Here is a 27,361-nt window from a genome sequence, read left to right on the forward strand (position 1 = left end):
ACCAAAGAACACAATCCGGAAGTCCCCTCTTCAAACTCGTCGCTGATTGGTGGATTGCCTTTACGCCACAGTTCGTAGATACGCTTCCGTTTAGCGGTACAGTGTGACGGACTTGTGCAGCTGAGTCCAGAGGGATACCAGGCCGCGGTAGTCAGCAGAACTTTGGACCCTAAAAATGCCTCGGGTTTACATTGGCCGTCTGAGCTACCATGTCCGCGAGAAAGACATCCAGAGGTTTTTCAGCGGGTATGGGAAGCTTATGGAGGTCGATCTGAAAAATGGGTAAGCGGCGGGTAAAGGGGGACACGCGGCCGAAATGGGTTCTCTACTAGCGTTGTGTTAGCTTTAGCGGCCCTAAGTATTTGTTTAATGTTGGGAATAGGAATTATTTGTTCAGTTGTAATGGCATGTTTATCTTTTCATTCATGCCATACGCTACTTTTTTCTACATTGGTGTTCCGATTACGTTTATTATGGGAATGTGTTTAGTCGTTGTCGCATGGCAAACATGGCGGCTGCGTATCAGCGTCCAGGCCATCAGTATTTGCATCCCTACCAGTTTTGCAACAAAAAAAGAAAAATCCTTCTTCAAAATGAATCATGCATGCGGCACCATCGGCATGATCGACACTCGGAATGTTATTCACAGAAAAACTTTAGTTAGTGGGACTACAACTAAAGCGACACGCATAACCGACGTTATTTTTGACGCATATCACGTAACGCTCGTTAGCTTTTTGCTAACGGGCCTTGCTAGCATGCTCAATGTTCTCTTCGTTATCAATCTTGTGTGCTTATTTGATCTCGATCGTTTTGTTTTTCATTCATTCAGGTATGGGTTTGTTGAGTTCGAAGACAACCGTGACGCCGATGATGCCGTGTATGAGCTGAACGGGAAGGAGTTGTGCGGGGAGCGGGTGATCGTGGAGCACGCCCGCGGGCCGCGGCGAGACAGAGATGGCTACGGAGGAGGAGGAGGGGGAGGAGGCGGCGGCGGAGGAGGAGGTGGTGGTGGTGGTGGTTACTGGGGCGGTGGGCGCAGTAAGTGCAGTGTGTTACAAATCTTCTCCCCCTTCCTTTCGAGGTGTCTTATATGCGCTGCGCACATTAGGTAGTTGCTATGAACTGACCTCCTTCCATTACGGATGTAGTTTAGGCACGATACACACAGGTCATTGAAGCAACACCCAAAGTTGGGGCTGGGTACCTTCTTTTTTTTCCTTATTAGTAGCAATTCTATAAAGATACTTGGTTTACGTCTCCAGTACCAGAATACTTTTTCTGGTAACTGTGATTTTTTTTTATTATTACAGTGTGAAGTACCAATCTCTTAGGTTTTCATTGTACTTTTGTTCTCCTTTTGGAATAGCAATATTTGGAACTAACCAGTGTTGTTTTTGGCAGCCCATTTAGTTTTAGTCTTAGTCTTTTGGACGAAAATGCTTTTAGGTTTAGTCACATTTTAGTCATTTCAAAATGTGATAGTTTGTCAAGTTTTAGTCAGACGAAAATTAAAAAGGTTTTTGTCACGTTTTCGTCTGTTTCATAATAAGAAGTTATGATTAAGTCTTGGAAATTGGGATAAATAATAGCGATCTATTGGCTTTCTATAGCTTTTGACAAACAAATTACACCACGATAGGCACTGGCAGAAGTGGTAGGCCAACTGTGAACAGTACTTTTCCCAAAAGCGCCCGCTCTCCTCGTCCTTTGATCATCGCTTCGAGATTTTAAAAAAAATTTTTTACCAACAGTGCTGTCTGCACATACGTAGCCTACATCAACGTGCTTCCTGCGTTCATACGCCACGGTATTGAAAACTGTCCTGAGAAACAATAAAGTCCCTGTGACATGGATGTCAGACGCTCCGCGGAGGATGTACGCAGTGACACAGTGACCGCACGCCACGGGGAGGGAGAGAGAGGCGCCGCTGCCCGGCCGCATCATGAGCATCACGGCGCCGCTCCGTGTCACGTTTACCGTGTGTTCTCTCACTCCGCGCACAACCTCTGTTTGTGAACGATCTGACGAAAAACTTTCTCCCATTTTTGTCTCGTCTCATTGACGTAAACTCGTAAACGTCTCGTCATGTTCTAGTCCCCAAAGAGCTAATTGTCATTAAAAAAGGGGCGTCAACGAAAAGATATCGTTATCGTCTTCGTTGACGAAAACAACACTGGAACTAACTCATTTTTAGTTCAGTTCAACTTCAGACTAAGTTTAAATGTTTTGTAGACATTTTGAACTTCGCTCTCAGTGTATATTTCGACGGTACTCAGCCCTACTCAACATGGTGAATGTTAAAAATACATTTAGAACATAGCTGTTTCTTTTTTATTCCTTTTTATATATATATATACTCCTTTTTAGCTTTTCCTTTTTTATTTTTCATTATTTATTAAGCTTTTCCAGTATGGTGTTTCCATAAATTCAGTCACATAAGAAACATGTCCCATCTATTCTCCAAAAATGTAGCTAGAAAAGCATTAGTTACTTATTGGACGAGATAACCTGTTGTTGTGGTGTGTGTGTGTTACTTTTACTGGTCAATTTTTTCAACATTAACAAAGTCCTTGATGTTTCAATTTGAAAGAGTCCAGTTGCGGGCTGAGGTCCATTGAGGCTAAAGATGACTGGCTAAGATGACTGCCTGTCCCGTTTGGCCTTGGCTTTCACCTTACAATGTGTGTGTGACCTTTGCCCCCCTTGATCCTTGGCTGACCTAACCGGAAGCCATGATGACAGCAGCCTTTTGCCAATAGTCCAGGGGCGATGGTGAGGATTGCCATTGGTTTCTATGTTGACAGCAAACATAGTTGGAGCGGCTATAGCAAAACAACTTGCAATAATAGTTGTAAGTGAAAATTTTACTGTAATGTGCAGCCTAGACTTTCTGATTGGACACCGCTATCTTTCTCAAAATGTCCCTGACCCAAACTGTTGTGGATGCCCCTTTTTGTTTTGTTCCAGGATTCAACAGTCTTGAAAGAACATCACTTGCCATTTGTTTATGCGGATTTGTAAAGGCAAGCGTTTAAATTCCCACAAACGGATGCAGTGGTGTTCTTTGTAGCAGATTCTAAAGTAGTGAAATTTAAGTTTTAAAGCCTATGGCAGTGTTAAAATATTTAACTCAAAATGCCTCTTAGTGAGCTCAGAGTGGTTCCACCTTGGTTGTAGTGGGCAGGTGTTCAGATGGCCCAGTGACTTGTGCAGCCCGTCCTTTTCAGTTTTCTGACTTGCGTTGCCATTTTGTTAAAGGTAGTGGTGGATACAGCAGCAGTAGCAGCAGCAGCCGGAGTCGCTCTGGCAGGGACAAGTACGGGCCCCCGGTCCGTACAGAGTACCGTCTCGTTGTGGAGAACTTGTCCAGCCGCTGCAGCTGGCAAGACCTAAAGGTGAGTCGCTGTACTTTATAGAACTGAAAATGTCCTTGTTTTGTTCGCTAATTTAATGTGGCTTTTTATTCCAGGATTTTATGCGGCAGGCAGGAGAAGTGACCTATGCGGATGCCCACAAGGAACGCACCAACGAGGGAGTGATCGAGTTCAGGACGCACTCGGACATGAAGAGGGCCTTGGATAAACTGGACGGCACCGACATCAACGGCAGGAAGATCCGGCTGGTGGAGGACCGTCCCAAGAGGAGAAGGTCTTACTCTGGCAGTCGTTCCAGGTGGGACTTCCAACAGACACTGTGGTTTCAGCCCGAGTTGTGCTTGATCTTAACTGAACTGTTGCATCATCAGGTCTCGCAGCCGCCGCCGCTCCCGAAGCAGGAGCCACTCGAGGTCCAGGAGCCGCTCCAGGTCTCAGTCACGGTAATGGAACTACTACATCCTTACAACTCGCTTTTATTACACTGTTTCTTTTTTTTAATAATCCCTCCTGTTTGCAGATCTCGTTCCCGCAGTAACAAGAGGCGGCATCATTCTCGCTCCAAATCTGGCAGGAAATCCCGCTCCAAATCAGCAGAAAGTAAATCTCGCTCCCGTAGGTCCAGGTCCCGCTCCAACAAATCCAAGTCCAGGTCCCGCTCTCGTAAGTCCAGATCTGGTTCAGCTGAGCGCAAGTCCAAGTCCCGCTCCAAGAGCCGCTCCAAGGTCAAGTCTGAGCGGGACTCGCGCAGTCGGTCCAAGGAGCCCTCAGGAGAAAAGAAGTCCCGGAGCCGCTCCGCCTCCCCGATGGAGAACGGGAATGGGGACCGTGCTAAGTCCACATCCCGCTCGCCGTCGCCCCAGGAGGATGAGCGCAGGTCCAAGTCCAGAGAGAAGCACTCAGCCTCTCGCTCAAAGTCTCGCTCTAGGTCCAGATCTCGATCCAGATCAGCCTCTCAGGATTAGTGTGGAATTTCGCTTTGGATCTGTTAAGCTGTACATAAACCGCGCTGTTGAACTAGGTATTGCTTCCCAATTCAACAAACTTTGCCTTTCGAGGTGTTTTTATTGGATTTCAGCTGAAAGCTTGCACCACAATTGTCTCTTAAACCACCAACTCTAAAAAAAAAAATGCTCTACTGGGTCTTGTCAAGCTCTGATAGTTTAATGGTAAATTGACTCTCTTGCTTTTTCAGCTTAGCCAGTAATATTTGCCTTTTTTCACCATCTGGTGTAGTGGTCAGGCATTCAAAATGTCTCTGTGCCCCCTTTGCTAACCACTAGAACTCGAGGTTTCCTTGACTGAACTGAGGGGTTTGTACTTTGTTTGAACAATGTATAGGATCGATGGACATATGGATACCATTATTCCTTTTTTACTTTGTAGTTTGTGCTCCGTATCTAAATGCTTCTGTTTGCTTTTTCCATGGTGTAGTAGGAGCTTGATTTCTCATGTATTGCTCAATTATAATGGCAACTTTTTAATTTGCTAGGACTTGGAAATATGTGTCGCTGCAAACATCAGAAGGCCACATTTCTCCTGGCTCCTTTAGTTTACCTGAAACACCCTTCACTGCATCTGTGGAGTAAATTCATTGATTTATTTTTCTTTCGCGCAAACAGGTCCTGATCTGACGTTTTTTTATTCCATGTTTAAAATAAAATGTCTTAAAGAAAATGTCCCTGCCTTTGAAGGTTGTGTGTCGTTTGTTTTCCCATTGACAACGGTATCGATGTAACCAATGTCCACCCATTAACCGCTTTTCCCCACCTGAAACAAGCTAATTTTCTCCAGTTCGGCTTTACCCAAATCTAAAAGCTCCTCGACTGAAGGGAAACAATGTAATGCCTATAAAAGTGATAGAGCCCTTTCGATTACGTTGTTGCTGCGCTTGTCACATTTTTTTAAAAGCGTTTTTGTCTTTGTGGCTTTGCTATGTTTATGTTGCGCTTTTTTTCCTATCATGTTTTTGTCAAATTTTGGTTTTGTTTTCATTTTTGTCACTTTTGCATCGCGGGTTTTTTTTTTTTTTTTATCATTTCTCCACATTAGTCACACTTCTACCGTCTTTTGGTCGTGTTTTCGCCACGTAATGCTACGCAAGTGAACGGCGGGAGGGGGGAAAGAAAAGCTAATTTTATACCGAAAGTGATGAAAGTGTCAGGTGCGTTTGTTCTGTACGCGCATGCGCAGTGGGAGCTCCGGAGCCGCAGGAGAGCAGAGATGGTAAGACAAATTTCCATCCTAAACCAGCTCGGAACCATTTATTTCCACATTAATCATCTCGGGTCGCAGTTAGCAATTCACGTGCGATCACACAAGCGCGTCCCCGTGTTGTCAGCTAATTATCTGCGCTGATACAACATTATAGTGTTGCAAAAAAATGAGCTTTTTCTGTGCACATATGTAAATGATGGCAGTTGGCGCTTAATTGGCCCGTTAAAAAGCCGTTCTAAGCATATGTCCTTGTGACGGGATCGGGGTGTGTGTATTAATGGATCAAAATGAGACCGATTTTTGAGGCGTAAGCAAAGCCGGGGTGTGTGACAGGGTCCATTTATCAGGGGAGGGGGAAATAAGGGATTTTGTGACTGCATTTTATTCATTTTGTACAATCCCCGCCATTTTAATCGAACGGCTGTGTTTTTCTCCAGCTCTTGGACAAATGTGTCGGTTCATCCTGTTTCCATTTGGACAAGGGGCGGCTGTTTGGAAGTCAATCAGGGTCATGACTGACATAACAAGCTAGCTTTTGTTAGAATGAAACAACAAAAAAAGATGATTTAGTTTTAAAACAAATTTCTTTTACTTGGACGTTTCCAAATAATCATATTACAAAGTGCTGACGTGCAAAGGAATTCACGGTTTCACTGGAACATTTTGTAAAATGGTGTTTTCTCCAGTGGTTCTCACATTGCGATACTTGGGCTTCCGTTACACACTGTACTTTTGTTTCTATAGATAATTTCATTGATGCTTTTGTAATGCATTGACGTTAGGTGTTGTCTGGTTTAGACATGGCTTCCACCCAGGTTTGTGGAGAAGTTACATTTACTCTATTACTATTACTATTACTTACGATACTTTTTTCTTCGTCTTGATCAGGGGTCACAACCTTTTTAGAGCTGAGGATATAAAATAATCCAAGGGCGACCCGTTAAAAATAATACCTGAAAGACTTGCAGTTAAAGTGTTAAATTATGCACTATTTAGCATATTATTTGTCCAATGCATCCTTAAAAAACAAAGACCAGGTGTCAAGGCACAAACAATGACTTTTAACATCAACATGCAAGAAATTGAACTGTTATATATTTGTTTCAGAAAAAGTCTCTAGCCCCTGTTCTGGTGTAATGTTATAATTAAAAAAACGTCCCACTTAGTGGCAAGTGTAGACACAGCTGCCCCTGGGGCAGACTGATGGAAGTGAGGCTGCCAGTCCACACCCTCTGACCCTCGGACCACCACTCACACACACACAGGAGAACGCTCTGTCATTCATTCTGCCCTACATGATTTCAGTGGTAGGAGAAGCCGGCACAGGGAGAACGTGCAGACTCTCTAGCTGTGAAGCACGAGCGCTATAACCATGCCCCATTTTCATGTGTTTTATTCTTAAGTATTATTCCTTTACATAATTTATGATGAAGGGATCTTCCCCTGCACCAGTGCAATAGAGACGGCTATCAAGCTTTATTCCGATCAATTGCATGAAATGGCACACAATACAATTGTAGCCTTTACAGTCAAGATGTTTAGTATTGAAAACCATCCTGAGGACCACAAACCTTTTACCCTGTTCCATGTGACCACTTATTTTCCTGTTTCCACCGGCATTACTACTGTAAGCTTCCCCGCATTTGACTAGCAATCTCTTTTCTCTTCTGCCCGCCACATCATTCCATTTGTGAATGGGTACTTCACAGCCCTCGTGTTTTTCCAGCGCTCCGGAGTGAGGGACAGTGAAGTGGACATGAGTGCCAAAGTGACCACAGAGGCTCCCCCTTCCAAAGAGCCTGAGCACACCCCCCTAGACCTCCTTCCCTCGTCCTCATCCTCGTCCTCCTCGGCTGAAGCCATCCTACTGTGTGGCACCGAGAGTATGGCCAGAAACAAGGCCCGTGCGCCGCCCCACACCACCACCACCACCGCTCTCCTTCTGCCAGGTATCAGCGTACAGAGCCTTGGAGGTCTGTTTCCTATTTGTTTTTCCCACATAGTGTAAAAAAAACAGGTTCAGCTAGCTGTGCTAGCAATCTGATACTCAAGCCATTTAACTCTTTATATTTAAATTTTTTGAAAAGTAAAGGAAAAATGTATGTGATTTTAGCTGATATTGCACCAAAATAACCTATGATGCACCACTGTTTTTCATGCGTTACATTTGTTTGCATGTGCATTGTTCCCCTCGCCCCTGCACTAAAGAATTCACCGTCGCACTTGAAATAATAAGCCACATCCAAAAGGTGCAGGCAAATGATATGAGAATAGATCCATTTCTTGCTGTAAGTGTTTCCATGTCGAAGTTAAAGCTTGTTCCCACGGTTAAAACATAGTCATAATCCAGGGAGCGTCGCAAATGCAAAATTCCAAGATCTTGCCGCTGCTGCTTCTTTGGTCTGACAGTCCAAAAGTGAAAGTTAATGGGAAGCACATGGCACAGCTAATTTTTACTTTTACTTCTGTATGGATTGAGCCTGGAGGCCGATCAGAGATGGGCAGGCTATATTAAAGTCTATTTTATAAATGATCACTGTTCAATTTAATAGGCATAAGTATTTTTTGTAGATGAGCGCTCTGCCCCACCTAATAAAGATTTAGTGCACAAAGGTGTTTTGATGCAGGACTATGATATCAGGCTGTGGTTGTTGCCACATGGATATAAATGTCCTTGGCCACTCTCATAACGACCCAGACCACTTTACCCTAAAGTCACTTAAAACACAAACTTGCGGGGGCTGCCCCTCCCTAAATGAAACAGTCTCAAGTGAACCTCTACTGGTCCTGTCCTGGGTCTCTCGGGGGCCTCCTCCCAATACCCTGGGACACCCCCCAAGGGAGGCGACCAGGATACATCCAAAACAGTTGCCCAAGCCACCTCAGCAGGCTCCTTTCGACCAAGGAGCATCGGCTCTACTCCAAAATCCCTCCCGGGTGACTGAGCTCTTTGGCCAGCCACCCTGTGAAAGAAACCCGTTTCGGCTGCTTGTATCTGCAATCTTGTGACTTTGGTCATTATCCAGATCTCTTGGCTTTGCCCCCCCGACTCAGCTCGCTCTTCTCCACAACAGTCCGATACAGCGACTGCATCACTGCAGATGCCCCACCGATCCCTCTGTCAGTCTCACCCTACATCAAGGGACCCCGAGATATTCAAGTTCAAGTTTATTTATCACATGTGTCAAGTACAAGGTGCCAAAAGCAATCAAAAGCATTTTGCCCTGGCATTCTCTCCGCTGAACAAGAAAAGTAATCAACATATAAAAACATCTAATCCTCCACTTGAGGCATGGACTCTCCACCGGGCAGGGTGGCATTTTTAAAAGAAAACCATAAAAAGTGCCAGAAGCCACATGGAGGCCACATGTTGGCCTCTGGCAAACAGAAAACGGGACTTCTTATGGTTTTCTTTCAAAAATGGCTTGTTCTAGCCACTGTCATAAGGCCAGATTTGTGCAGTGTATGACTGATAGTTGTCAAGTGGACAGTTTCCCCCACCTGAGCTGTAGCTCTCTGCAGTTCATCCAGGGTCATCATAGGCTTCTTGGTAATAGCTCTGGTCAGTGCTGTCTTTGTTCAGTCAGTAAGTTTAGGAGGATGTTGAAAAATGGTCCACTCCTCTTAAATCATGGACTGCTCCAATTCAAAGTTCTACACAGGCTACTTCTCTCTAAAGTACGACTTTGAAAAATGTTCCATGCTTGTGACCGGTGCGGCCAGGAACAGGCTTCACTTGCACACACTTTTTGGAACTGTCGTAACATAACAGTGTACTGGAAACTTTTTTTTTTAATTGATGTGTGATAATTGTGGAGCACAGTTGAATCCTGATCCTGTGGTTGCACTTTTTGGAGTACCCCCAGTAACCGCTAATCTTAGTAGCAAGAAGAAAACGGTTATCAAATTCATTTCACTGTTATCCAGAAGACTGATATTTAACTAAACTGGAATAAGAACAACCCTCCAACCTAAATGAAATTTAAATTAAAGGGGAAGGTGGATGAGTTTGTTTACTATATTTTAATTCAACGCTCTCTCAGAGCAAATACTGAGAGGTTCAAAAACATCATTTTTCCCCAGACTATCCGCCTCATGATTAATAAGGTGTTGTACGTTCCTGTCATGCGTACTTTTGCTGCCAACATTGTATGTGACGTCTGTCTGTCTGTCTGTCTGTCTGTCTGTCTGTCTGTCTGTCTGTCTGTCTGTCTGTCTGTCTGTCTGTCTGTCTGTCTGTCTGTCTGTCTGTCTGTCTGTCTGTCTGTCTGTCTGTTAGAATAAAGCACATCATAACCAGCTTAACATGTTAAAATAAAAGTCAATATTGTATAACAAAATACATTTTATATTTTCTATTGCAATTGTACTGCCCAGCTCCAGTTGCGACTCATCAGAAAGTGGAAGTGGCTCAGACTGTGACTCTGGGAGATCCGACGAAAGTGCTGCGTACCCACGAGGCCACGCCCCCTACCCTCACGGCTCATGTGGGAGGGGCCTGTAGCATCGTCCATGTGCTGGAGTGGAAGGAGGGCATGGCCATCCTGCCCAGCAGCAACCTCAAGGTGAGCGCCTTGAACGATTATTCTATGCAAAAGTGTTCACACTGAGTAACCATGAGAAAGAACTGCTACTTAATACTTAATACAACACAGGATGAAGTAAAAAGGAGCCTTCCAAATTATTAAAAAGTATAGAGCATATGCGTAGGCTTGAAGCGCATAAAACTTCTATCCTTGCCTGGCTTGCCAGACACTCCTCCTTTCTGTTCAAAAGAAGCAATTCATTTCACAATTTTACCTGTAACCGTCCAATTACGCACCAAGAGACGGAAGCCGTCACCTGTCACCACCACGCACTCTACCAAAACATTAAAGATTGCAGAGCGGCGACCGATACACTGTTTTCTTCTGCTCTTTTGTCTGTTTTATATCATTTGGAAAATATAAAAGCCTAAAACCGGAGCAAGAAATAGCGTTCAAAGCGTTCCACGTAAAAAGGATGTTTTTGAAAAGTGGTGAGGAAATGACCTCTGAAAAATATGTGGAGTTTCTGACTGACCACTGTCTTCTATGGTACAAAAAGAAGAGCCGTGCTTTCCCTAACAAAATCCTCTTCATGCCTGACAACGCACCGTGTCCTGCTGTAAAGAATCCCTCTGCATCACTGGCTGCTATGGGCATAAAAGGAGAGAAACTCATGATGTGGACCCCCTCCTCCCCTGACCTCAACCCTATTGAGAACGTTTGGAGCCTCAACAAAAAAACTTCTATGAGGGTGGGAGGCAGTTTTCATTCAAACAGCAGCTCTGGGAGGTTATTCTAACATCCTGCAAACAAATCCAAGCAGAAACTGTCCAAAAACTCTCAAGTTTAATGGATTTAAGAATTTTGAAGCTGCTATCACACAAGGGCTCCTATGGTAAAATATAACTTGACCTGTTAAGATGTTTTTGATTGAAATAGCTTTTGATTTCAGTTAATATGACCTCCTAATGCTGCAAATTCAACAAATGACCATTTTGAGTTCTTTACAACCTATACAATGCATTGAAGCTCTGTTGTGCACAATAATTTGGAACAGTAGATTTTAAGTTGTTTATTTATTTTTGCAAAAAAAAATACTGTCATATTTGAGAGGTTTTTTCACACTAAAATTATCTTCTAACAGTTAAAGATGTAAATTATGCTGACTGTCATTTGAGTTGACAATTTAGATAATATGAGAAAAACATCATTTGGAGAATAATTTGGAATATACTGCAAAATGAAGAAGCTGTTTTCAGGCCGCACAGAGAAACGGTGCAGTGTTGACTTAAACAAATCAGTCTACTAAGCGGCGAACATTTTCCCACATTCTCCGGTGAATGAATGGGCGTCGCGCTCTACCGGAGTGTCAATACAAAGGAAGGAAGAGGCAAAAGTGGGCGGGGCGGAATAAGGTGAATAACTGTTTCAAAAACGCAAACCAAAAATATATATGTCTTTCCAAATAAGGGAAGATTAAATAATAATTTAATAATGACCGGAGCGCATTTTTGTAAAAACCTCCCTACAGTCTTTTTAAATCATGGAAAGTAAATTCCACTGAAGTCATCTGAACCACTGACATTTTGTGTTGTTCCAGTTTTGTGTGAGTGACGTTGGAACTCTAAGCACACTAATCACCCCAGGGACTACGAGCACCACAAGCATCGCTCTGGAGCCAGCGGCAGGGACTTCTGGGAAATCCATGGATCCTGACAAGGTCCTGCCGAAAAAAACAGGTGCGACTCTATCAAGACATGTATCTAGCACAGGTAGCCATGCTCAGTGTTTTTGATTAGCATGCATATACACAAATCAAGGCTCGCTGTTAGCACTACAAGATGACTTGAGATGTTTTTCCTTCTTTCATTTGAATTGAAATAGCCTTAACCATAAATCTGGCAAAAGGTGTTAGTGGTCCTGGAGTTTCCCATCAGTAATTTTTAACACTCTCTCTTCCCTCATGTTTTGTCTGTTGTAAGAACTTTGCACATGTTTTGCCGCATTTTGAGTGAGAGAGAGATAGAGAGACGGATAGACACAGGCTGCATTCCAAATTAGTATAGGAATGATGAAAGAAGGACAGTGCATGTTTCTTGTTAAGCTGCATTAATAATACAGCCGCGCAGATCATATGGCTATAGCATAACATTTTGCACTGAGTAGGAGCGCAATTTGTGATCTTGCAGCTCCTAGACTTTTAAGTGGGAAGTATGTGGGGTGGAGAAGCACTTTTTTCCTCCAACCAGACTCCACGGCCGGGAAGGGGCGAGGGGTTATGGGGGTGAACATGTGCGTTTGTTTTGTTTTGCGTTTACGACCAAGCGGGACCGGCATAGGCGACATCTCTTTCTCTCAAGACACGAACATTGTTTAGCTCACGATGGGGTCAATAAAGTTTTTAGTTAGACCTGCGAGAGCCTATCATGCTTAAGGAAGAACACAAGGCAACGCAATGTAAACGAGGAAATGAATGTGAAGCTGCCATCAGAGCACCGCTCTCAGTGCTGCTTGTAAACCTCATCAAAAGTGGCACAGGCACATCACACAATGCAGCGCCATTCACAAGATATGGTGCCTTCCTTTTGTCAATTAGAGTTTGCGCACTCCCTCCGCCAGACACATGATCTGGCCCTAAAAGTTATACGTTTTGTCTGCCAAAATCAAGGCTTAAAGGAATAGGCCACCGTTCTTACATACTGAGATATGTTCTTACCAGAGCTTAGACGAGTTGATACGTAACTGTCTGGTTTTTGTGCGTGTGTTCAGTCACGCAAATGTTGTTTGCATTTAGCCTCTCTCAGCAAAGATATAGCTCCAAACAAGCTGTTCCATGTTTTCCCTATTTAAATACAGTTACGTGAAGCGTTTCACCATCCAACTTTAGCTACACAAAGTTAAACATTTTCTAAGCAGATTAAAAGAGGCACAATATTGTGAGGCGTAATAACACCTGTAGTACTTAGACGATATTACTGCGCGGACGTCGAATAGATGCAAACTGGCAGATCTGTCGACATTTATCATCAAATTATGACATTTCTCATCATTTTTTACAGCATAAGTTCGTTAAAAATGCCCAAACTATTACTACTTAAATGTACCAAATTTTTTTGCAAAAAAAAAAAACAAAACTGTTTTGTCCAATTCTTTTATCTGTTTGATGAATTGTTTGCAAATCTTAAGAATTGAAATTATTTTCGGTGTTGTGGCATTAGAATATAGTAATAGGACATTAACCTCTTAACCCCCACCTGAACCAAGCACATTTTCTCCATTTTGGCTTTACCCACATCTAAAAGCTTCTGATAAAAGCTTCAAAATAGCAACAAAGATGAGATGAAGATGAGGATGAAACTGCAACAAAAGCGACAAAAACGTTACACAAAAGCAATGAAAAGGTGACAGAAGTGTGACAAAAAATAGCTGCAAAACAGCAACAAAAATGGACAGAAACCCAAGAAAAAGTGATATGAAAAGTGAACAAAAAGTTATTTAGATGAGTTTTGTAGGTTTTAACTTTCAAATGAGGCGTTACACTGGCCCATTGTCTGTGACATTATGGATTTGGGTAAAGCTGAACTGGAGAAAATGCACTCGGTTACGGTGGGGGTTAAGAGGTTCAAACCCCACTTCTTATACACGCGCGTTTATGCGTGTATAAGAAGGGTTTATGCGTGTATAAGTTAAACATATACATGAAGTACATATATGTTAAACATATACATGAAGTGGGGAACTACTTCATGTATAAGAGGGAGGCAGATTGTGCCTCAGTCCACCATCTCTGTTCAGTGGAGGATCATGTGCCTCTACTGTATTATTCCTTAGATGTGCCAACTCCTATTGTCACTGTGAGAGCCCCTGCTATCGTGCCAGAGAGAGCAGTCCCGACCAAATCCGAGATTCCAACCAAATGTGAGGTCCAGCCCAAGTCCGAGGTCCAGCCCAAGTCTGAGGTGCAGCCCAAGTCTGAGGTGCAGCCCAAGTCTGAGGTCCAGCCCAAGTCTGAGGTCCAGCCCAAGTCTGAGGTCCAGCCCAAGTCTGAGGTGCAGCCCAAGTCTGAGGTGCAGCCCAAGTCTGAGGTGCAGCCCAAGTCTGAGGTGCAGCCCAAGTCTGAGGTGCAGCCCAAGTCCGAGGTGCAGCCCAAGTCTGAGGTGCAATCCAAATCCGAGGTGCAGCCCAGGTCTGAGGTGCAATCCAAGTCTGTGGTGCAATCCAAGTCCGAGATGCAGCCCAAGTCTGAGGTGCAATCCAAGTCTGTGGTCCAGACAAAGTCCGTGGTCCAAATAGGAGCAGCACAGCAAAACCATGAACTCAAAACACAGAGGACCTACGGGGATGAGCTGCGCAGGGACCCAATCACAGACAAGTACAGACTGCATACATAACCCGCACATCTGGGGTTGGGACTCCAAAAGGCGTTCAGCGATATTTGCACATGAGTTTATAGTCTAAATATAAACTGAAAGATAAAGATTTTTCACAGCAGAAATGATCAGTAATTTGGAGTTGATCAAAACATCCTCCAATGGAGAATAATAGTAGGTTACTTACACTTTCCATGCAGTGTGCTGTACCCACACTAGTCATCATACATACAGTACATTGAGATTGCGTAAACTTCTGTTAAAATAATTACTGGGACTTCCTTTACAAATGTTTAACCAGTTGAATACGTTACTTTAGGGTTAATACGTTTATATTAATTGTACTTTTCAGGAGATGTTTAAGAAAAGGTGAAAGTGTGAAATTCCTCTACTAACGTTAGCATAACACCACTTAGGTTATTCATAGATCTTCTGCCCTTCATGTTGTATTTTTGGCTATACAGTAATGTTTCCACATCACAGGAGGCCTATTGTCGTGGAAAAGGTACCCGCGGGAGGCAGGGTGTCGTCGCTGAACTCAGATCACCTAAAGCCCATGAGGAAGAGGAAGAGAAAAGAGTACCTCAGTCCGTCCGACGACGACTCGGACATGGAGGGAACGGTTTGTACATCATATCTATTAAAGTTCTGAGAGAAGGAATACGACTGATATCACAGCATGGCAACAGACACTTATTGAGTGTTCAGTTTGCATTGTCGGTAATTGCTTTGCACACCCATATAATTAGCAAAAATGCAAAAATCATTTAGCATGTCAAATAGTTTAAATTAGGCTTGAGCATTAGCTGGTAGCATCAAAGTTGGTTATTAAAGGTGCATTATGTAACCTTTTGATGTGGGAAAAAAAACATAAAATTGACTTTAAGTGCCAGGTTTCATAGCACCCTTCTATTCTCACGTATCAACTGCTAAGTATTAGGGTTGGGCGATGTCCCCTTAATTGGCCGTTGACGATGTTTACAGTGAACCATCGTGATGGACGATGATATCGTCCATTTCTCATTATTAGCATTTTTTAAAGACATTTACATAGCCTATATATGCTGCATATTACTATGTATGCTAGGAAAATGTGAGATTGCAGATAAATGGATCTAAACTAAACATGATCTGAACAGAGTCACGGAACACGACTTTTGCAAAAGAAATGTGTTAAAACTCGTGCGTAAAGTCTGAGAGGAGAACGACTCATTCAGCGCGTCAACTCCAAGGCTCTTATCACACTAATACAAATGTAAATGGGAGCTTATTATTTGCATTTGCTCAATTTTAACGTAATGTTTAAGAAACAGTGGGTGAACGGGACAATATTTTGAAGTTTGCGTCGTAGCTTACGTTTTTGAAGCCGCTCCACGCGCCGCCTGGTCCGTGTGATCGTAACCTCGTACCTCCTGCACCGCGCCTTTCTCTCTCCTCTCTTTCCTCTCTCGGTCCTTTGTGAGAATAGTCCACGCGCTCAGCTAGCTCCGATGTGAGTGCCATCTCATTTTAAAATGGTTTAAGTTTCAATACGCAGCAAAGCAAAACAAAACCACGCGCTGTTAAACTCTGAGCTGCAGAGAGAGAGAGAGAGAGAGAGAGCCCCGCGCGTCATAAACAGAGCAGCTGCGTCTTTCCGTTAATAATTACGGCTAACACATCGTGGCTTCTGGCAGGTACTGACGCTAGCGCGCATATTACATCCGTGATTTAATTTACAGTGCAATCCCTGCAAAGTTTGTAGGTTTGCAAGCCTACAGAAGACCAGTGCGTGTTTTTGACAGGAGGGGGCGTGGCATCACGATGGTGGCTCTCCATCGTGATGTTGCTCATCCATCGACGATGGACGATGTCATCGTCCATCGGCACAACCCTACTAAGTATGCATGAGAGTTGCCACTATAATGGACCGCTGTGAATGGTGCTCCCATGAATGCACAAGTTCGAATACACTTGAAGGAAGCTGCGATGAAAACAATGTGGACAATGCTTTTTGGTGGGGTTTATGGAATTATTCAGTGCTGCCAAGTAGGAGGGAGCCATGTCATATCGTTATCGCAATATAATTTTTTGATATCGCTGTAATTTTTTATATCGTGCAGAACATGGGGCTTTTAATCACAGTGGTAGGTTTTCTGGATGGAGCATATACAAACCCTGGAGATGTTTCCATCAACAGTGAAAACCTACCAGAAACCCTAATAATTTCTCTTCTCTTCCATTGCTTTCTAGGATGAGAAAATGGATGATTCTAAAGCTGACTTCAGACTTATCCGTGGAGGCGACAGTAAAGCGGAGCAGTGGACATGGCCTCAGTATCTGGAGGAGACCAAATCAATCGCTGCGCCCATCAAACTTTTCCAAGAGGTATTCCACATTTATCATGACACAAGAGAACAGTCTGATAGTGCCAAAATAGAGTAACATTACAATTTTGTTCTATTAAATAAAGATCCAGAGGCACGGAGAGGGGCATAATGGTTCAACAGCCCATGGACAGAAGAACCGGACAATGCTAACTATGAAGCTAACGATAGCTTAGAAAGCGCTAATTCCCAAAACATACTTCCTTCCCCCTCAGTTAGGCCCTTTCTATGACGTTTTACGTTGCTTTTTGGACAGTTTTATGAGAAAATAACTGGACCTTAGTTTATACTGTACATGCTGAAAGAAAAGACACTGAACTGATAGTTTCATGTAGATCAGGGGTGGCCAACCCGCGGCTCTCGAGCCGCATGCGGCTCTTGGCCAATCAGAGTGCGGCTCTTTGCATGATTGGAGATGTTTAATACAATGCGGCTCTTTGCAAAATAATTGGTAAATATTTCCCATAAACTGTAACAGTCTTTGACCAAAAATCCAACCATAGTCCTACAGACCCTGTTTCCATCTCTACACATGAATGAGAGTCCGTATCTCTCTCCTTTTCGAGGCGGCGTGTACTAAAAGGTGCCCGTGCAGCCTCAGTCAAAGCGGGATGTAGGTTAAACAACAGGCAGGCAGATCGTGGCACTAGGATCAGCTTCTGTGCTTTTCAGATTTCTGATCAGCTACTCTTTATTTGATGTAATTTAGCCTCATATTCACAGAAAAAGATCAACATTAGGAAATGGAAAAAAGCGGAGCTCTTATTAAGCGTATGATGCGAAGCGCGACATCGTAACGCGGAAATACGCAAAGTCATGACTTTTCTTTCACACGTGCTATAACTGTAACAGATGCAACTTAAAACAGACTCTCAGTCGTCCTCCAGAGGCTCCTGGTTAAAGTTCATAAACTTTGTGCAGCCTAGAGTGCGTTCTCTGCACAGTCCAGTCAGGACGAAGCTGCAGGCACTGAGCGCACAGGCCAGGGGCGAATCAGAGAAGGGGGCTCAGTGGGCAGGGCCCCACAAACAAACACACCCCAGCATTAAAAATAATAATAATAATAATAATAATCTAATTCTGTCTCAGTCAGAACAGGAAACACAAAATGTCATTTAATATACATGTATTTCAATCTTGTTGAGGAGTAAAACCATTCAATCTAACACAATTATTTAAAAAAGAAAGAAAAAGGCATAAAGTTATAGTTTATTGTGATTAAATAAAACGGTCACATTCTATTTAATCACAATAAAGTACCGCCCCGGAATCTCGCTAATGGTCGGTGCCTTTGTGGCTCTTCACAGGATCAAGGTTGAAAATTTTGGCTCTTGGTCTCTGACTGGTTGGCCACCCCTGATGTAGATTGTCCCAGTTATTAAAAGATATTAAGCCAACCAAAGAGAAAGATCTGCACTTTGACAGTTAGCCATAGTTACTATCATGGAATTCATACCTGCCCATCGCCTTAATTTTCATATAAAATATCTTAAATATATTGTGCACCTGTTTTTCTTTGTGTCCAGTCTCAGAGGGTTCCCACTGTGAAAAACGGCTTTAAGCAGGGTATGAAGCTGGAAGGCATTGACCCACAGCATCCGTCCATGTACTTTGTCCTCACTGTGGCTGAGGTGAGTGGGACGTCCAGTGGCATCAAATCTGTGGATAAGTCACCAAATAGACTCCTCTCGTGCCTTAGGTTTGTGGTTACCGGCTCCGGCTGCACTTTGATGGCTACTCGGACTGCCACGACTTCTGGGTGAACGCCAACTCCTCGGACATCCACCCCACAGGCTGGTGCGAGGCGACGGACCACAAGCTGCACACGCCCAAAGGTCAGAATTTACCTACAGTGTTACAGCGGGAAAAGTCGAACGTGTACATGACCTATAGACGAATGGATAAAGTCGGCTAATTTGACTTTGAACGTGATGTAATGTTGGACGACCTGAAGCTTTGAACACAGCACGCTTTGGCTGTGGTGTTGTTTCAATAAGCTTCTGTAATGTCAGACGATCCAGTGTGTCATTCATTTTTCACCAAGATCTTGTATTGATGATGGGAGATTGTGATCACTGCACACAGCCTTCTCCAGCACATCCCAAAGATTCCCGATGGGGTTAAGATCTGGACTCTGTGGCGGCATAGCCTGGTTATTGAGGATGTTCAGGCCGTCAGCTGATTTCATTCTTTGGTCTCATAAGGAGCTTTTCCACTGGCAGACACGACACAGCCCAGTGCCTGGTCAACCCGGTTGGGCGAGTTTTCGCTGAGGCCAGGGCCAAACCGGTCGGGCCGGGTATAAGCGTTTGTAAAAGGGGATTTTTGATGATATTAGCATTTAGTTAGCGCAACTGTAGCTGCTGATAGCATAACACTAGCATAACCTTCATAGTTCGTCTTAGAGGTGCCACGGCTAATACCTTTTTACTGTAGTATTAGCCTTGGCACCTCTGAATGATTCCATAAACCCCACCAGAAGGTAGCATTTATCAACAATTGTTCTCATCGCAGCTTACAAAACTTTTCAGGCCGTTTTGTTGATGCTGTAGTACAGAGCACATCTGTGGGGGCACCGCCCACAACAACTGTGGTTGTGTAGTGTAGTGGAAACAAAAGCTTGTACTGGGTAGAATCGATACGTGACAAGGTGAGTACATAGATCATGGCGTGCGGGACACAAGCGTGACTTCAGGGTATAAACATTGAAAATATTATCATTTTAAAATCATAACCTCCAGGTAATATCCATATTCTCAAGTAGTTAGCAGATTGTGAATATATGCCACTGATACAGCTGTACCTAAATGCTCATAAATCACATCAGTATCATTGTCACATTTGCAGGTTGTAAAGAGGAGGAGTTTACCTGGGCCAACTACCTGAAGATGACTAAAGCACAAACTGCTCCAAAGGAACTCTTCGCGAGTCCTGGAAGGGTAATCGTAGACATCGCTCTGTTCTTTTTCAATTTGAGAAACATTTACATGAAAAGTCAAATGTTATTATTGTTTTATGTGATTTTGACGGCTCTTTTGTGCATTTGCGTTCAGATGGATGTGAACTGTGGGTTCGAGGTGGGGATGAAGCTGGAGGCAGTGGATCGGATGAATCCGTCTCTCATCTGCGTCGCGACTGTCACTGATTTGGTGGACCATCGCTTCCTGGTCCACTTTGACAACTGGGACGACACGTACGATTACTGGTCAGTGCCTTTTCTCTAGGAAGCTCTTATATTACACTAAATGAACTTCCATATTTAAAGCTGACATGTATGGGCTTTAAAAGGAATTAGGTGTATCATTGAAATACAGGCTTTGGAGAAGAGCAGGCAGCAGTGGGAATAACTTAGTTAAAAAGTCACTTTCAGTTCCAATTTACAGCATCGTTAGCAGCTTAAACATACAATGAACATGCTTTGAGCACAGAGAAATAGCTTTAAAATTGTGAGTGTTCTGAATTTTAAAGGTGCACTATGCAACTTTGTATGTGAAAAAGAATTTCATATTAGTGCATATTTGACCCAGTTAGCTTAGTGCCTTTACTTTCCTGCTCTGTGGCTCCTATGATGCTTCAGGATCAATTTTATTTAAGTTTTTTTAGGATTTCTTGTAAGTCTTTGGAATGGAATGCATGCGTAACAATGGATACGGTTCAATCAGCAGTGAAAACGTAAAAACAATTGATCCTGGAGCGTCTAACCACCCAAGCATTCACTTGGTCAACTTTTTCTTTATATAAAAAGTTGCATAGTGCCCTTTTACCAAGGATGCAATGTAACCCAGGAAGTAAACATTGAAGCACTGAAAGAAGAAGAAACAGCCACATAAACTACTACTTACTCAAAAACTTCAAACATTATAACATGACTTAAAGCTCAAAGAAGTTGATTTTGCATGATGTCTCCTTTAAAGCCACACAGCGGAATAATCCTTGTTATATGCAAACATTTATCCCCATTGTTGCCTGCAGAGGGCATCAGACATTTTATCCAAATGTAAAATGCAAACTGTTTTGCCTATATAGGTTCATGTAAATCTACTATCTAATCAAATAGTTTTTTATATCTGTTACGTTGTTGTGTAGGTGTGACTCCAGCAGCCCGTACATCCACCCCATTGGCTGGTGCCAGGAGAGGAACCTCCCACTGACCCCTCCTCAAGGTCATTCACTCCACATCAAACAAAGCGTTGCACCCACTGCAGACCGAGACCAGTGGCATACGGAAATATGTACCATAACGAGTGAAAGGCGAGGTTTATTCACTTTCAATTGTGTGCCATGACTGTGCAGATTACCCCGACCAGAGCCTGTTCTCATGGTCGCGTTACCTGGAGGAAACTGGTGCGAGAGCCGTGGCCCCGGAAGCTTTTAAAATGGTGGGTTTGTGTCCAGGGTTGCTCTAATATCACTTTTTGACCAGACTGATACCTCTGCTGCAATTCCACAAGTTATGAAGTGAATGTACTTTAACAGTAACAACTTTATTTACACCGCACATTTCATACACAAGGCAGCTCAATGCGCCTTACAAAAGAAGATATGCAAAAATTACAATCAGGTTAAAGTTAAAGGAATAGGCCACCGTTTTTACATACTGAGATATGCTCTTACCTCACTTTAGCCGAGTTAATATATCCCCGTCTGGCCTTTGTCCGTGCGCTCTGTCAGGCAAACGGAGCACATACGCAGCCTCTCCCACATGTCACATAGCTCCAAAAAAGCTCATGATAGAAGCTACCAAGCTCTTCCACGTGTTCCCTATTTAAATAAAGTTACGTGAAGTGTTTTCATACGAAGTATATTTACACAGAAATGTAACGTGTCGATTTTATAAGCAGATAAAAAGGGGGACTATATTGTGAGGCGTAATGATACGAGGAGTGAAACGTCCGCGCAGTAACTCCTAAAGGTTATTGACGGAAGTGAGCGGGGGAAGTCTTTAGGAGTTACTGCGCGGACGTTTTGCTCTTACACTTCACGTAACTTTATTTAAATAGGGAACACATGGAAGAGCTTGGTAGCTTCTATCGTGAGCTTTTTTGGAGCTATGTGATATGTGGGAGAGGCTGCGTATGTGCTCCGTTTGCCTGGCAGAGCGCACGGACAAAGACCAGACGGGGATATATTAACTCGGCTAAAGTGAGTTAAGAGCATATCTCAGTATGTAAAAACGGTGGCCTATTCCTTTAAGGCAAAGCACATGCATAAAAACATAAAGACATGGGAAATACACAGTACACAAGGTCACATGTTAAAAGTTTCTCTTGGGTAGGGGAGCGAGTTGAGAAAAGGTCATGAAAGCAGACGCAGAAGGATTGGGGTGTGGCTAGGGAGGGGCTGTGTGTGCAGTTATTTGCATAGTCCTGTAAAACGATGCCAAACCCAAGAGGACATGGCTGAACTATTACTATCGCATAAGTTCTTTGAAAATCAAAAAGTTGTGGACAAACACATTCAGCTGCAGTTTTGGCAGAAATTGTCCACAATTTTTTGCTCAAAAGTTGCTTGCTGTGTCCAATTTACTTTTAAATATGAAAATGTTCCCTCGTTCCTCTGCTTGATGGAATGTATGCGATTGTGGCTGTAAAATATGGTGTTTGGGCATTAAAAAGCATTAAATTTGACTTGCTGTTGCCTGTAGAAACTGCAAGTTCATGTGCTACGTTGGTATGTGGTATTGATTAGAGCTGGGCCATATCGTATTGTGCAATTGTAATACTGCTGATATGATACAACTTGCATGTACACTGCAGCTCATTTTGATTAGTCAACTAATGCTAAGCTCGGCTATACATCAGCATGAACATGACTGTAGAGACTTTAGGGGCTTTGCAAGGAAAGGCTTTGCGTCTTGAATGAACTCTGACAAATTGTAGCATAACCTAATAGTGTTCCTTAGAATGGTGATAACAACAACATGGCAAAGAAAACCACCATACAAAAGTGGTTAAAAACATTCCTTTCATCTTTTGCGTTTTCATCTCTCGAAAACACAAAAGGTAGATGAGATTAGCTCATCTGCCTCTCTCTTCTCCTGTGTGTAGTAGTAGTAGTACTATTTTATCCTAACAACCCAATGTTTGTCTCTGCAGCGCCCCGCCCACAGTTTCCAGCCTCAGATGAAGTTGGAGGCGGTGGATAAACGGAGTCCAGGCCTGATCCGAGTGGCCACAGTGGAGGAAGTCGACACTCACCGCGTCAAGGTTGGGTGTAGCTTCACGTGTGCTTGCTAGGCTGCATATTCTTCTTTTTTTTTAAAGTTTTTAAAATTGATAGCATGTATAAAACGTGAGAAAGCATGGATGTGGGCCGCCTGGTTTTTGGTAAATATCTAACTTCCTGACTAGGCCATAACAAGGCCCCATGGGACAATGCACTGCTTAAGCAACTGCGGTCTTTGTGAACCTTTCAAAGTGCTTTTTTTGTACGGCCCTATTATAAATCTGTACAGTATTCCCTCTGCTGGCAATAGTGAAAGTGAGCTATCAATGGCTCAATTTAGCACCATGACTGGTAACACGACTCAAGGAAATACAATACAGTGCATACAATGAAACAAATACCATCATTATCCCATCAAATTAGATCGATAATTAGTTGTGTGCACCACTTAAAATCAGTCTAATGAGCAGCCTTTCCAATCTGTTATCCAGGTCATGTACTTAAGCGAAAGCATTTGTTGTGGGCAGGTCCATTACGACGGCTGGAGTCACGTGTACGACGAGTGGATGGACTCCGATAGCCCGGACATCCATCCTGCCGGCTGGTGTGAGGCAACAGGACACCCGCTCAAAGTGCCACCGCGGGACTCCAAAGCGCCACAGCCACACGGTAACTACCACCGGCGACAAATGAGTCGCAAATCAGGCGTCTGTGTAATATGTGTGCTGTGGTTGTTTTGAGGGGTGAGAGAGCCTCCGGTGCTGGGCCAGCCCATGTTTCCCTCCACTGTTCCCTGTAAACCCATGGGCCACACTCGAGCCAGCAAATACAGCTTCCACAACAGGTGAGTCTTATGTCACTGGGATAAACGTTCAAAGGATGATGGTTTTTTTATGCTTATTAAACTTGCACTAGATTGCACTCTAGATTGTATAGAGCAGGGGTCCAACAGGCGGCCCGCGGGCAAATTCTGGCCCGCGAGATGATTCCGTCACGACTTGTAGAGCACAGTTTTTTTTAGTATGTCAAAAAAGTATGTCTCTTGCCCATTCCTGTCCAGAGTTATGATTTTTTTTTAAAGAAATAATATAGGGGGCAGCTCAAATAAAAAAGGAAAGAATTCCACATGTGTCCAGCAGAGGGCACTGACATAACAAGAGATCAGTATACAAACAACACATTATAGCCACGTGGTAAATGGACAGTCTGCCCCAGGAAGTAGCTTACCACCACTGAGTGTGGAGTGAATAAATATTGACTTCAGTGTAGCAGAAACTTGTGACACAATTATGAGCTGTTATTATAAGGCTTCAGTCCTGTCAGGCACATTATTATTAATTTATTGAAAAAAGTTTCCTCAATAGTATCTTCCCAATTAAAACATATTTTACTGGAGCTTTTGTTTATTGACACATCCGATATATTTTAGCCCCCAGAGAAATTTACTTGGAGATCCCTGGTATACAGGCTGTGCCTTTTTTTTTTTTATCAAGTTCTAAATAAGATTGACCATAGACCTAAACTCTGATCAACGTTCCAAAGCAGAAAAACTATGGAGTAGGTGTGTACTGTTGTATAGAGTTTGAATACTTTAAAGTCACGAATAATTTATGACATATTAAGAATTTTCCTACGGTTCTTCCCCCCATTAATGTAATCAGAAAGTGTCCGACTCCTGGCTGTGACGGCTCAGGTCATGTGACTGGCCGATTCACGGCACATCACTGTATTTCCGGCTGCCCATTGGCTGAGCGTAACCAGGGGCGACTGAAGGCAGACCTGTCAGATTCAGAAGGCAAGAGAAACCTCTTCTTCGGCCAAAGGACCAAGAAAACGCACTATCGCGGCAGGTAAGTGCAATACATGTATCGGCGCTACAGGGCTGTAATACTGTTAAGCTCTGTGTTGAGATGTGTGTCTTTGCAGGATTGGACGCCCTCCAAAATACAGAAAGAACCAGCAAAGAGACTATCAAGGTAATAGTCATAAAGGTGACCCGGACTTACCTTTAAGTGTCCCTTGATGACAGTAAACCAGAGGCTTAGCTCTTGAAGGCTGTCTTGTTTGAAATAGTTTAGCGCTTGCTCTCTTAATGTCCCCTGCTGGTTTGTGGACAGGCCTGTCAGCTGAAGACGTGTACCCCTCTCTCTTCATGTCGGCCCTCAGTGGGCAGTCGGACCGCACACTGTCTCTGTGCTGGGAGCAGCACTGTAAGCTGCTGCCTGGAGTGCAGGGCATTGATGCCAGTCAGGTGGCAGCGTGGAGCGTGGATGAGGTCTGCTCACTTCTACTGTGTTTGTAAGCACTGGGCTTCACTATCACTGACCACACTGTGTCTGCTGCAGGTCTTCATGTTTGTCCAAAACCTCATCGGCTGTGAGGAACAGGCGCGTCTCTTCAAAGAAGAGGTGAGGAGCTACAAATTATAATAAAAGCCACAATTTTGCATGTTATGTCCACTTTAAAATCTAAAACTAGAAATAAAAAAACAAAATGTGATGTATTTACAGTGTTTACAGTGAAATCTCAATTGAGAATTATAATGTCTTGAATTCATATTGGAACCCCCAGCTCTGTGCTTTCGATGCCTTGGTTGTGACGCCTTTAGGAACCACTGCACTGAACTCTCGTGAGAGAGGAGTTATACAGTAATTGCTTTTATTACACACAGTAAATGATTAAATGAATGAATGATTGTTTAATATCCCTGACACAAGACCAGTTTCAAGACAGTAGACACACAAGATTTGCATTTCAGACTCATCCAAAAACAAATAAATGTGGCAATTTTGTACACATTAAAACTAATCAACCTTTTTAACTTGTCGTCAATACTCCACAATGCAGAAAAGAGTTTCACTTTCAACCTCTCCCAACTCACTGACTCACAGAGTCAGTTTTGCCTCATGCGGGTCCTATAACACAGTCATACTGTTGTGTCATGTGTAAACACTGCCCCCCTCCCTCTGACCCCCACTCTGACCTTTAACCCCTGTGTGCAGATGATCGACGGTGAGGCCTTCCTGCTGCTGACACAGACGGACATCGTGAAGATCATGAGCGTCAAACTGGGCCCGGCTCTGAAGATTTCCAACGCCATCCTCATGTTCAAAAGCACAGACGACATCCTCAAGTGACGTGCCCTGCACCCATCATCCCTCATCTCGTGCCAAGTCATTCTGTTACAGTCCGTGTGCCGTCCTGTGCCCATCAGAGAGGGGGGTCAGAGGACAGAGGAGCTCAGGTAGGACAGGGACAGACTGATGGGGGGTCAGGGGAAGGTAGTTGAATTTTTCTAAATCTACGAGATCAGGGGTTCAATGTAGTGCCAAGACTTGTGCTGGTCAAAAGTGTGTCCAAAAGCTGCTCCGGAAGTCTTCCACATCGAAAGGTAGCTATGCGTCCAAAGTGAGGAAATATAAGAATTTAGAACAAAATATTCTGTCTTTTGATTAAAAAGTCCTCAAAGTTATGTGACTGAAACCCATCCGTAGGTTGCGTTCACACCATTCCAGAATTTTCTGGCATAATTTCAGACTCATGTTGGCTGACAAAGAAGACAATGAACTGAGACAGTTTTTGTTCCATGTGGAAAAGATTTTTGACAGTTCTATATAGACCACATAGAATTCTGCCCTCAGTGTTAAACTATAGGCTCTTTACAATATTATGATGTCACATTTTGGACTACCTTCCTGTTTGCAAGTATAGGGTAAATATAACTTCCTGTCCACATTTTAACGTACACAAAAGTAAATAATAATTTCATTTTAAATAATTTAAAACAGTACAAAATGTATTTAAACTGTGTGACTGTGTTTCATAAAAAAAATAGTTCAGATTGTGACGCTATTTTGCAGCGTTAAGTTAACATTAGCATTTAGCTTCTAAACACAGAAGTTTCTTCCAGTGAAGTATTTATATTCTGAGTTATGTTTTTAACATTGTAAGTAATTATCCTACAGTTGTGCGTTTTCTAACACGTAGGCCTACTGTTCAAATGTTTATTTATTTCAGCGAGACATGGCTAACTGTGCATTGGAATAAACACAGACAGGAAGCTGACCTTGCCCAATAGGAAGCTCGCATCAAGTTGCTTTACAACATTCTGTGCACAGAGCCACAACATTCTAGAATTTTATGGCCTGATTTCGGATAGATTCATGTTTGCTTACAGACAACATTGAACTTTGTGTCAGTTTTTGTTTCTTGATGGACGTCCTAGTAATTACAAAACGTTTGAACTACAAACCAGGTGCAAACGTCAACTACAAGCTCTTTACAATGTTATGATGTCATGTGAACGCAACCTATTGGACAGAACGGTCCATTACCATTAA

The 27,361-nt window shown here is 43.2% G+C and overlaps 2 protein-coding genes across 2 annotated transcripts; both read left to right on the forward strand.

The window, feature by feature from the left end:
* Nucleotides 1-79: 79 nt before the first annotated feature.
* On the forward strand, nt 80-5,041 carry srsf6a (serine and arginine rich splicing factor 6a). Its single transcript, XM_079558920.1, has 6 exons — nt 80-282; nt 833-1,041; nt 3,262-3,398; nt 3,473-3,675; nt 3,749-3,820; nt 3,898-5,041. The coding sequence occupies exons 1-6, from the start codon at nt 176-178 to the stop codon at nt 4,340-4,342; spliced, it is 1,173 nt and encodes a 390-aa protein (XP_079415046.1). The 5' UTR covers nt 80-175; the 3' UTR covers nt 4,343-5,041.
* Nucleotides 5,042-5,511: 470 nt separating this feature from the next.
* Nucleotides 5,512-26,794, forward strand: l3mbtl1 (L3MBTL histone methyl-lysine binding protein 1). The gene is made up of 21 exons (XM_079558001.1): nt 5,512-5,603; nt 7,304-7,543; nt 9,972-10,159; nt 11,721-11,859; nt 13,952-14,492; nt 14,974-15,112; nt 16,723-16,857; nt 18,383-18,487; nt 18,556-18,691; nt 19,704-19,795; nt 19,910-20,061; nt 20,943-21,019; nt 21,150-21,235; nt 22,952-23,062; nt 23,549-23,690; nt 23,763-23,865; nt 24,683-24,871; nt 24,948-24,997; nt 25,139-25,296; nt 25,367-25,429; nt 26,024-26,794. Exons 2-21 carry the CDS (start codon nt 7,351-7,353, stop codon nt 26,156-26,158), a joined length of 2,934 nt encoding a protein of 977 aa, XP_079414127.1. The 5' UTR covers nt 5,512-5,603; nt 7,304-7,350; the 3' UTR covers nt 26,159-26,794.
* Nucleotides 26,795-27,361: the final 567 nt, after the last annotated feature.

This window comes from Gobius niger (assembly GCF_951799975.1).
Source record: "Gobius niger genome assembly, chromosome: 6".
In the NCBI taxonomy this organism is placed as follows: domain Eukaryota; kingdom Metazoa; phylum Chordata; class Actinopteri; order Gobiiformes; family Gobiidae; genus Gobius; species Gobius niger.

Bases quoted from the DNA above. Each gene is read 5' to 3' on its own strand.
- srsf6a (XM_079558920.1), top strand. From the start codon at position 176: ATGCCTCGGGTTTACATTGGCCGTCTGAGCTACCATGTCCGCGAGAAA. The intron at 3,399-3,472 runs GTGAGTCGCTGT...TTTTTATTCCAG, and splicing joins GCAGCTGGCAAGACCTAAAG to GATTTTATGCGGCAGGCAGG. The intron at 3,821-3,897 runs GTAATGGAACTA...TCCTGTTTGCAG, and splicing joins CGCTCCAGGTCTCAGTCACG to ATCTCGTTCCCGCAGTAACA.
- l3mbtl1 (XM_079558001.1), top strand. From the start codon at position 7,351: ATGAGTGCCAAAGTGACCACAGAGGCTCCCCCTTCCAAAGAGCCTGAG. The intron at 10,160-11,720 runs GTGAGCGCCTTG...GTGTTGTTCCAG, and splicing joins TGCCCAGCAGCAACCTCAAG to TTTTGTGTGAGTGACGTTGG. The intron at 20,062-20,942 runs GTCAGTGCCTTT...GTTGTTGTGTAG, and splicing joins GACGACACGTACGATTACTG to GTGTGACTCCAGCAGCCCGT.